Source organism: Chrysoperla carnea, chromosome 3 (assembly GCF_905475395.1).
Source record: "Chrysoperla carnea chromosome 3, inChrCarn1.1, whole genome shotgun sequence".
NCBI lineage: Eukaryota > Metazoa > Arthropoda > Insecta > Neuroptera > Chrysopidae > Chrysoperla > Chrysoperla carnea.
This window is the reverse complement of record NC_058339.1, coordinates 45,708,809-45,721,660: the sequence shown is the minus strand read 5'-3', so window position 1 is coordinate 45,721,660 and position 12,852 is coordinate 45,708,809. Positions and strand designations below refer to the sequence as shown.

Genomic DNA, 12,852 nt, shown 5'->3' with positions numbered 1-12,852 from the left:
TAAGAGCAAGGTTAATTTTAATCACAAATTTGAAAAGTATGGCCCAGAATTAGTAGGATTACATACTTGGTTTATCAAAATTGGATAAAATTTGGAGGTGATAGAGCAAAATTAAATTTTTGGATTCTGATGACGTCATAAAGTTAAAAAATTTAATTTTTTTGATAACACAGGCAAATTTGATCCAATCTAATTGGAATTTTTTTTGAAACCCACTAATTTTGGGTCATTCTTTTCAGCTGTGATGTCAATTTTTCGCTAGCTATCACTTATGTGCTGAATTCCGGAACCAGGATTCCACATTCTGGAAACCTATAAGAGCTAGGTTAATTTTAATCACAAATTTGAAAAGTATGACCCAAAATTAGTAGGATTACATACTTGGTTTATCAAAATTGGATAAAATTTGGATGTGATAGAGCAAAATTAAATTTTTGGATTCTGATGACGTCATTAAGTTAAAAAATTTAATTTTTTTGATAATACAGGCAAATTTGATCCAATCGAATTGGAATTTTTTTTGAAACCCCCTAATTTTGGGTCATTCTTTTCAGCTGAGAAGTCAATTTTTCGCTATCTACCACTTATGTGCTGAATTCCAGAACCAGGAAAACCTATAAGAGCTAGGTTAATTTTGATCAAAAATTTGAAAAGTATGCAAAATTTAATTTTTTGGATTCTGACGACGTCCCAAATTTAGTAGGATTACATACTTGATTTAACCAAATTTCCAATAAGGTACGTTTTGATACCTTTTAATGAACAGCGAATAGGTATATTAATAATAATACATTGTAATACTAATAATTACATTTTTCTATCCAATTTTGTTTGTATTACTCTGTAGTTCCTTATGCAAAATACCCCAGTTACCCCATTTACGAGAGTAAAGATTTCCTTGTTTTGCTCGGAAGCGTATAGAGAAATCAATACTTTAATTTGATACTCTATCATTTGAATAAATTTAAGTTTATCAATTAATTAACAGACTCTTTAAGGTAAAATATCACGATTATGGCGACTCTCCCCCGTTTTGCCTTTATTCTTATGTTAAATACTATCAGTATACGAATTTTCTTCAAAATCGATAGAGCCGATTCCGATATATATATATATATATATGGCTTGACTTAAACACTTGCCACCGGCGCTATGTAGCCTCGTTACGCCTCTGATTTTCAACATCAAGTTTATGATGTGTCTCATAAAAATCATACTCACACAAACAGCTTGTGATCATTAATAAATAAAATATTTTTGTTAATTAAATTAAAATTGTTGTTTGAGTATTTAAAGTTACGATGTCAAATTAATAATATGCTTATTAACAAAATTTGCAACATTTATAAAGTATATGTCTTAAATAGAGACTTTAAATGTTTAAACATATGGGTAAAATAATAATATAATAGTCTGCAGACCGACTGAACACCGACAAACTTACATCATCGTTGAGACGTTGTATACATTTTCGATATGTCCTATTGTACAACTTCATACATAAGACAATTCTCGACAGTACTTGAAAATTGCATTTTTCTGCATATCGGTTTACAGACACCTCGTTTATTGAATACCCGGCAAAATGATTTTCCCATTAATCGATAATCTTCAAGACCCAATTGACCTATGTTGCTCATTTCGACGAACTCGACCTCTCTTAGGTCCTGAGTACGCTGTAAAAATTTCAGCTTGATATCTTTTTTCGTTTTTGAGTTATCGTGCCCACAGACGGACGGACGGACGGACAACCGGAAATGGACTAATTAGGTGATTTTATGAAGACGTATACTAAAATTTTGTTCGTAGCATCAATAAATTTTAAGCGTTACAAACTTGGGACTAAACTTAGTATACAACTTGCATATTACATATAAGCATGGTACCTCAAAACCACTTGCTTTGGTAGGTGTGTATCCGCCTTCACATATGCTTTGAAAAGAATGTTTTATTTCCTTACAAAAAATATTTTATATCATAATTATTATTAGTAGACTGCTTGACTGTTTGAAGGTATAATAAATTTTACAATATTATAATCAAAATATATAAAAAGGAATGAGCTAGTACAAAAATAAATAATTATATACTGTGGTGTAGAATGAATGGACTGAGTCTGTCTTAATATACATTTTACAACGGAAATTATTTCATAATTCGTCATGTTGCAAAAATATATATTTTTAACTTTTTAATAGAAAGTTTTTTTTTTCATTCCAAAAATCGAAATAAAAATTTTATGAGATCTTTATGATTAAAGGTGCCCCCATACGAAATTAACTTCCGATAGCTTCCGAATAAATCATTGATTCACATTGAAATATTTACTGGTGGGTGCGGTTGAAACTAAATTTGTACGACAATTCTTGAATTCGAAACTAAATTTGGAATTTGTCGAAAAAAATATTATCGTAATATTTGTTTGTCATAAGTTGCAAAAAGTAAATTTATCATCTGTACCAAACACCTATACCAAAATTTTGTTCATAGTATCAATATTTTTAAGCGTTACAAACTTGGGACTAAACTTAGTATACCTTGGTATATTTCATATAAATGGTATAAAAACAGCCCTTTTTACATGGTGGTATATGAAGAAGTTGTAATATATTTCATATACCAAGACTCTCAATAGTCAAAGAATATGAACAGGTTACAAAGAGTATACGGGAGAGAAGCCCTCAACAAATGAATCTGCCGTAGTTATTACTTCTTCATTATCTGATCGCGAAATATTCAAGGTGATAATAGATACTAGATAATCTAGTAATTATAGACAAACTTATGGTTGAGCTTCAAAAGATACGAGAATTGTACAGCAATTCTTACAGTAAATTTTCGGTTTCTTTAATCAATTTTTCAATTAAATTCTTCAGTGTTCAATTTGATCAATTTGAACACTGAAGAAGTTCAAAATAGAGCAAGTATTAGTAGCGATGTATTCTGGTGATTTAGAAAACTGCTTTCATGACTAAGGTATTCATCTATGTTTCTTATTTAATAACGATAGTTCAAGCCAGAGAACTGCCCCGAACAACCAACCAACCTTGAAACTAATGAACTAAAAAAAGGACTTTATTGGTCGACCTTCCAAAGGACATATCCATCATAACTTATATAAAAATTATACCGACTATTTTTAAAATTTATAAATATGTATTCTTTAGTAAGTATTTTTTACCCATTTAAGGTACGTTCACATTTGGTCGATCGACGTGACTTCAATCATATCGACGAGTTTTCATAGACTGATCATATTGTTAATTTTGTGAGTGAATTGGTTTGCTAATTAACTTTTGTTTATAACATCTGGTGCTTCAAATTTATACTATGAATGAATTGAATTACGTAAGTTCAATATAACGACCTGGTGATTCTTAATTTCTATTGATCTTTTACAGTGTGTCGCAAGCTTAAACAGTGTGTTACAAGATGAAGACACCCTCATATTTTCGTTATTTATAAGAATATCGATTTGAAATTTTGCACAATCATGGGTTACATATAGTGATGGGTTAAAATTTTTAAGATACTTAAACGAAATCTGAACTTTAAACTCAGCCTACTACAAATTGACAAATAAGGCCGATTCTTAATATTTTGTCTAGCGTCAGAGATGGTTAGAGATATCGAAAAAAGTTATTAGAAAAAGTTGCTGAGAAATATTGATACTAAAATAAAATTTTGGTACAGGTGAGTCACTTAAGTATTCCATTTCCCCTTGTCTGTTGTCCACCCATCCATCCGCCCGCCCGTGAACACGATAACTCAAGAACAAAAAGAGATATCGTGCTCAAAACATAAAAAATGAAATTGAGTTAGTAAATGAGCAGTCTATTGAGTCTTGTGAGTCCGTAAGACCCATGTTGAAACCGTTAGAAACAGAACGAAAATTTAATTTAAAAAAATGTTCCTTTTAAAAAAATTAACAATATTTGACACATTTTTTCGTAAATGTTTACCCGTGTGGACGCAAATTAGGACAAACTTTGGTATTAAATTTCTTCAAAATTGTAAAAGATAGGAAGTTAAAAACTTGTAAGTAGCTTCAGCTAAATAGTGGCACTGCAGTGAAACATTCTTGAATAACGAAAATATATCTAGAAAATAGTTTTGACAATTTTCGAAGCTTTCGAAAACCAAAACAAAACCTAATTGTGTTAGTTTTTGAAATTTTTCTAATTCTTTTTTAAATAATCAAAGCACTGTTATTCAATTTTCTAAACAGAGTATTTTATCAACTAACTTAGTTAATTGTTTATTTTCACATGTATAAATTTAAAAATTTTCACATTTTGAAAAATTTACTATTCATAGAACCAAATAAGGCTTACTTGACGGTTCAGAACTCGATCTGCCAATCCATACCTAATGTCACACCCCAAGTTTTATATTTAAAAAATGTCAGCTGGCGATATTGAGAGATAACAAATCCATTACAAAGATTACCAATGCGGATCAATCAGAAATCAGAAAACTGTATTCAGAATTTTTTAACCAAATGCATTATGTATTTTAATTTCTCAAAAATAATTTTATTTCATTCATGAATTTCGAAGAATTATAATATCATCAATTTAGTGAACTACTAGACTTTACATAAATTTATTCGTAGAACTCATATAGAAGAAAGTTGAATAAAAATATTTCTGTTTTTGAGAATCAAAATTTACAGACATCCTATTTGCATGGGTGTGTTATATTTAGATTGAAAATTCACTAGAAATCCTAATTACATTAAAAATAATTCATTAGTGTTGTTACAATGAACCACATTTAAAACGAAATTAAATAAAAATCATATTAATATCACTAACAGCCGTTACCCGTACACTTCGCTGGACTATTCCAACTTTATAAAATCATCACACAGTATTCCCATTTAATCTTTGATTCTTTTCTCACTTTAAAACCCGTTTTTCCTGACTGCCCCTTAAGTGCAAAGTACCCTTGACCTAAAACGAACAAAAACAACCTAACGCTAATTCAGAAACAACCCTATAGTATAATTCTGTAATCGCTGCTACGGTGTTGCACGTCGAATAAATATTATCATGGAAAATCCTCAATTTTTCCTAAAATATTCAAAGCAAATTATGTATTTTTATATCAAATAATTTTGAACGGACTTCTATCAAGCATCGTGCATTTCGACTTCTATAAGGTCAGGCAGGCAATTTCGGTACAATTTGATGCCAGAAATTTTTTCTTGGATCAAAAATATTTTTGCAATCTATGAGAGAGAAAAAACATATTTGAGAAATAAATTTCTTGGTTCTAGAATTTTTTTCTCTTGATTCAAGAAAATTCCTGTCTTCCTTTTAAAATACAGAAAATATTATTGAGTTAATAAACCATTTTTCCCTGTACCTAATACAATACCTTAATTTTGTTTCAGAAAATTCCCTAAACATAAACTAAATAAACATAGTAAACAAACTCAAACAATTTAGTTCTTACATACAAATTCCCTGCTATTCAAAACAGTGTGTCTACTTTTGTGAGCATTTGTCAATGTTAAGTAAGTAGAAAGCGTATTATAAACACATTATTATGTCAATTTCCATTTAAAAATACAATTTTATGTCAATCAAACTGAAATTCGTAGTATCTATTACCACCCCACATTATGGGGGCTATAAAACCTCATATAATAAATAATAACATTAAAAAAACCAATAAATTCGAAGAAAATTTTAACTCATTTTTTTAAAATATAATTGATACCTACACCCCCACTAGTTAGATATACCTTGAACTATATCGATATTGCTTTTCCAGAAAATAATATAAAAATTAAATCATGCGTACTTAAACATTAAAATACATGTGCTAGAATTAAATACTAATTATTTATAGAAAGTTTCCTTTAATCATTTCTAAGAAATTAATTTATGTAAAAACTGGTAAAAACTGAATGGTTGAATTATTCCTATAATGTTAAATATACACGGTTGTATACAAAAAAGTTTAACAGTTATAAAAGTATTTTAATATAAAATACTAGAGTGTTACGCACCCGCTTCGCTGGGTTTAAAAGTAAAGATAAAGATTTCTTTCGCTTATCCCCTTTCTATAACAGTCGAAATAATGGTAAAGATTGTTTTACACAGGTAAAATATATGTATGGTTTTCTATTTTTTTAAATGTATAATAGTCGTAATTATTCATTGAGTATATCAGAAAAGATGGCCGTGAAATATTTTATATTGAGAATTTTTACAGAAATCTGTAATTTATGGTAATATCAAATTAAATTAATTCTTAAATTATTTATTAACATATCTTTATAAATTATACCTCATGTGTTATTCTAAAGTATGAGCTATATTGTTGTACAGTTTCATTAAAAACCATTCGCTAGTTTTAGCGTGAAAGCGTAACAAACAAACAAACAAACATGCTTATTTTCGCATTTATAATATATAGAGATTATGCAAACAAAATAAGGGTCACCTATTCACTGATTTTTAAAATTAGCAACTTAAATTCAGATAAATGGTATTTAACTTTAGCCGTAGTTTGAAGCAGGTGGAAACTGACTTTGTCGATCTTATATATTATTTCTCGAGCCTATTTTTTCCTGAGTACGCGATATCTTCCTCATTCCTTTATCAAATTTCATGATTTCCCCTTATTTTAACGCTTATCGTGCTGCCTTATGACGAAAAATACGTCATTAGCGGTCTAAAAATGTACCGAGTAGGGAACAACAGGCTGAATAATAGAAGGATTTAATTTTATTCACTATGTAATTTGTATATCATATCTGTAATAAAGTTGCCTATGAATAAAAAGAAAGTAAATTATATTGCTTATATATTATTTCTCTAGCCTGTTTTTAGCCACGGGAAAAATGTTTCAAACAAAAGTTGTTTATTTTTTTATAAAGAACATGTTTTACAGTTAAACTCTTGTTCTATCTCTAACGGTTTACAATAGATGGATACCACGGACAAGACCCAAATGTTCTATGTCGCTCATTGACGAACTCAATCTCATTTTTTATGCCCTAAGCACGCTTTAAAAATATCAGCTTGATATTTCTTTTCATTTTTCAGTTATCGTGTTGACAGTCAGACGGGCCGGACAGCCGGAAATGGACTAATAAGGTGATTTTATGAACAGATATACCAAAATTTTATTTGTAACATCGATATTTTTAAGCGTTACAAACTTGGATTTAAACTTAGTAAACCCTGATATATCTCATATTTTCATGGTATCAAAATATTCTTTCATGGTATCAAAAGTTAAATTAGACTCCGTCTTTAATTAAGTGAAAGCTGAAGAAACACGACGTATCTCTTTGTCACAAAAAACGCAAATTTTAATATATTACTCTTTATTAATCCGGGCGATTTTTGTGACACGTAAGGTACGTTTAATTATGTTAGAAAAACGTGAAACATTATCTTACGGGTCTGAATACACGCTTCCAGTAAACACTTGTTACGATAAGGAGATATGCACCATGAACAGTTAATGTGAACCACTTTGAATAAAAAAAATGATTTCGATATAAAAATGTATGTATAAAAGATACGACATATTCAACTACCTTGTAATGTTAATACCTACATAAGCATATAACCCAGTTTTTAAAAAGTTTAATGCATTTTATTGGAATAAGGATAAATTATAGTTTTCTATTGTTCTTCAATTCTAATAATAAATATTATTTTTGCGTTACATCATCACTATTCAAGTCATTCATTTCTAATCGACGTGATCTTTTAATAGAACTGTCAAGTTAAAGTGTGAATCCAATGTTAAATTTTATTATCTTGATATACAGCATGGTCCAAGTTATAACAGCAGGAACTTTATCAAATGGTAGATACCGTCAAAATAACAATTGCTCAACTTAGAGCTGGAAAAAATTCCTTTCCTAGACACAGTGTTTGAAATTTCAAATAACAAAGGATATTAGTTCTAATATTGCCGAAGCGATTGTATAGAGTATTGCATAAGGTTATAGTATTGTCAACCAAGTCAAATGCGATAGAGATTCTTTCTCGAAACGGAAGGATGGCAGACCCATGTTTCTACCGCTATTTGAGTTATTTATCATCATAGGTCTCGAATCGTAAAAGATTCTTAGCACATCAACACCATGTATCTAGAAAAATATACTTTGCCTTTTTTAAGTGTATTGTTAAATTGTCATTATTTTCACGTTATCTACTTTTTAAAGTCCTACTGTTATAACTTGGACCACCCTGTATAACATATAATACATGAACAATCGGTGAGTCAGTCACCTCTGTACAGAGGAACACCTGTACATTAGTCACCAAAAATTATCTATATATATTTAATCAGCTGCTACATGAATAATTTTTTTAATTCTTATTTATTAGCAGTTGGCATGAAGAAACAATCACTTCTGTTTTTATGATGTATTATCTTTTTTACCTGATATTGCAAATGAAAACAGTTATCAATCATAATCATCATAATCAAAGAGTTAATGAAGTAATTCTTCATTATATAACTTTGTTATGGTACTGCAGAAAACAAATTTTTAGTTTTAACGATTCTTTTTTACTTTCACTTAAATGTAAGTGCGAGGCGATCATAAGTATCCTGATTTTCAGACGATTATCCTAAATCTTTAAAAATTTATCAATCATAAACCGACAAAGTTTGTCAGCTTAGCTTTTTACTTTTCCTTTTTTCAAAGCGATTACCTAGAAAGCAGCTGTCGCGCGACTGTTTGTAATGATGTAATCAGATATAATGTACCAAACCGAAGTTGCCTGAATGGAATCGTAGAATAAATGGAATAGTAAACGTAGAATGAACATTCTGCATCTTAGAAAACCTCGTAATCCTATCAAAAATGCTACAAAAATTGTATTTTAAAGAGACATGAGATTTATATTTTAAACTGACGTTATCTGATTTTTTGACACTTTTATTTTTTACATTTAACCATCATAAATGATCGAATTGATCGTGAGACTTCGCATAAAAATCACCGATTGTGAAATATCACCGGGCAGTATGAATTAAACACCGATATGTAATATACTACTCTTCTCTATAAATCAAGATCATTATATACCATGAAATTTATTAAACTTTTGGAATACACTGTATTTAATACAATTTTCCATATTTTTTTAATAAAAATTCTCAGTAAAAGTTTTATATATATATGACTTTTATTATATGTTTAACTTATGCGTAAATAGTAAATTACTATGATAATAATAGAAATAAGTTTTTAGTATATTTTCTAATGAATTCTATTTTCAATATTGACTATATAATAATATTAGGTATAAATGGAATAATTTCGATATGCTATATTTATAACAAACGATTGATTGTTATGTTCCAAAATTATTTATTGTATTAAATGTAATAAAAATTCTACGAACTAATTTTTAATATTTAATATAATAACAATAATAGTATTAAGAAAGTAACCTAAATTTTTAATGATAAAAATAATATTTCATAATTTTGTTTTTTGTTTTTTATTACAGTTATTTGGAATTGTGATAAATTGTTCATCAATGAGTTTGCTAAATATAATTCTTAAAAGAATGTTGATTTTCATTGTACTGTATGACTATGACGCCAACTGTTTTCTTAATAATGATAATACCTAAAAATATTTCTGAATTCAAGTTTAAAATAGATGCCGAACAGATGAAGATAAAGTTGGTGTCCCGAAGTTTTTTGAATTGAAAACTTCTATAGGCGCGTTAGACGATTCTTTTAGTGGAAATTTTTATGAATTCGCTTCAGAAATGCTACATCATCATCATCATCATCATCATCGTCAGCAACATGCTACGAATATAGCTACAGATAGAATACGTAACCTAGGAACCTAGGAATAGGAAATTAAAACTTTTTACAATCGAAAGAACGACATCTATGTAATAATAATTAAAGCTGTGAAATTAATTATTATCTTAGTGATTCTGATATTGGTAGCTTCTAATAACTGTTCATAGATGGTGATACTTATCATTTGCTTACATTTTTATAATAATTATTATTAGAATAGTTTTTTATACACGCGTTAATAATTTTAACTTACAAATTATGATTATTCATACTATCATTAATTAATTAATTTAAAAAAACATACAGTTATTCCAAAGTTTTAAGTTTTCACTTCCGTCGAGAGTCTCCAATGACTGACTCTCTTTTTCATTTTTATAGCTGTCCAATATGATCTAATAATTATTCGAACCGATGATATAGAGAATAGACCGTACAGTCGATACCTGTCTCTTTTCCATAGTTCTGTATCATAGACACGTGTTTAGCTACGATCGCTTTCGCTTTGTCTGTTTCTGTTTTCAAATGTTTTGCATCAAAGATATTTTCATGATTCAACTGTACATTATTTTTTTGGAAAAATTTCTCCAAACCGATCATTCATCATTTGATCATTGCGCCGTTTACTATATTTACTATATGGTAACTAAGGTAAAAATTTAAAACTTTCATTTACCGAAAATTTTAAGAACGATTCTTATCTTGGTAAGCTTTATGGCTGTCACAAATTAAAAAAGCGTAGGACGTATACAAATTGACTAAAATATGTCATACTTCATACTTTTTGACGGTTAGGAGAATGAAATACTTGTCTCTGATTGGTTTATTCGCTTAATTCTTACGTTTTTTAATGTGTGATAGCCTAAAAGTATAGGCTATCAGCTATCTGCATTAAGTTTGGGGATAAGCGCACCATATTATAAATACACAGAGTGTTAAAAAAATATCGTTATCCCAAGCACTGAAAAGGGTGCAGTAACTTTTAACTAATTTAGAGATCGCAGAAAATCTTGAATAAGAAAGTGGTTCAACACAAAAAAAAAACTAACAACTTTTTGCTTTTTTGGTCTCTTACCAGTTCGAAGTTCATTTTTCAGTGCTTGGAGTTCCGGTATTTGTTTACACTCTGTATATAATCTACGGTTTTCTCTTATCAATGTAACGCTATCTATATATGAACATTAGAGTTATTATATTATAACATATCCAAGATACAAACCTGTGACTATAAACAGAACACCAGAAATAAATGTAAATAATCGACGGTGGCGTACGAAGTGTCCAATCAAACAACTACAATATCCACCACATAGCAATAATGTCGCTGCTAGTATGAATATTGTCGATCGTGTAACAGCATCTAAAACAAACATAAATTGATTTAATATTACATTTGGAACATATTTTAGAATAAATTTTAATGATATACGAAGAAAATTCCTGTTTGAAAATAAATCGTGAAGCATAGAATTGTTTTAATTATTGCTACTTTTGTCTTGAATAATAGCTTAATACAATGAAATCTAGATGTCACTATCACACTTTTGTATAGTAGTGACACCTATTTCGAATATCGGAACTAAATAAAATAAAATTTTTATTCCGTTGATTTTTCAATTATATTTAATTACTAGCTGTTACCCGCCCGCTTTGCTGGGCAACATCCCCACTTGCACCCCTCCCTCCACATTTCCTTGCGTTGGATAACAGTTTTGTAATGTACACGTCATGCTCTTTTATTTGATACCCCACTTAGGTATATTTGTAAATATTCGATATTTCCTTCCCACTTTCTCGCTACACCTTTCTACCCTCCGAAGGTTAAAAAAATTTCTAAATGTAATTTAAAACATTCTGACCAAGTTTTGAACTATTAAAAGCCATAATTGAAAAATATGAATTTTTTATTCATGAACACCTCCGCAACCCCTCTTGTGGGTGGAATTTCGTAAAATCCGTTCTTAGCTGACCTCTACTTGGCAAAAGGAATATTCCTCCCAAATTTCAAGTCTCTAGGTCTTATAGTTCCAGAGATATCGTGATGAGTGACTATCTATCTATCTATCTATCTATATCTATAGAAAGTCTCCTATATATTTATAGATTTGGTTAAAATCCAAAAAAATAAATAATTCACTTCATTAGACGATTAGATAAATAGTTTCCTCAATATTGATCAACTCTTCAATTCCCTGCAACTTCAATCAAATTAACTTTTCCTTATATGTGATAGACAAAGAAATCATTTGAGTCCGAAAAATATATTGGTATATATGGTGAGCTAAACAAGCTGAACTTCAAAAATTCGTTGTTACATCTTTGGTCAAACCGGCATCTTGAATTTAATGGTTTTAACGAAGAGAGTAGAGAGATAAAAGTTAACGTAAATTAAATTTTTTACAAATAAGGCCATATAACATTTTTATTTGAAAAGTTATTGCATAATTACGCCTAAAAAATAGAAAATAGGGGATGAAGTGTTTTCCTCGCCCTTTCCGCTTCTTTTTGTAAAAATTTGGTAGAATTTTTTTCATAACATTCTGATGAAACTTTGTTACTAAACTTTTGTTTAAATATTATCTATGTCTAGTACGTATAGTTCTGTTATTATAGAGTGTTTCAAACTTTAGTGAAATTGATATATCAGTATAGATAAAAGAAACAAAGATGTTATGTTTTCTACTTGGTCGGGGAAAAACGGTTTTGGATAGTTTCAAAAATTTTAGTCATTTTATACCACACGGTAATATTATTTTTTAATTCTACCATTATAATTTTAGTTCTAATTCTACCATTATAGATAATTGAATAATGTGAAATCAATCAATTTTTTTCAAAAAAAATATTTTTAAATAAAATTCTGTTCTAATTATAAAAAAATTCAGATCAAAATTATAAAAGTGTTAATGGTATTACGGACATGTATGGGCAATGCCCTAAAATCTGTATTATTTTGCCATGACAAAAGGGCAAGTAGGCAAGTTTAGTGGGAATTTGACAGTCCAAATTTCCATGTGTGCAAAATATTAAAATCGTCGATATTTGAAC

The 12,852-nt window shown here is 29.1% G+C and overlaps 1 protein-coding gene across 1 annotated transcript in view; it reads right to left on the bottom strand.

Annotated features, from left to right (window-relative positions):
* LOC123296062 overlaps window positions 1–12,852 on the bottom strand; it is a 40,513-nt gene that overhangs the window by 16,452 nt on the left and 11,209 nt on the right. Inside the window, exon 3 of the mRNA XM_044877523.1 lies at window positions 11,024–11,164. Coding sequence (XP_044733458.1) covers window positions 11,024–11,164 — 141 coding nt within the window. The remainder of the gene's footprint in view (window positions 1–11,023; window positions 11,165–12,852) is intronic.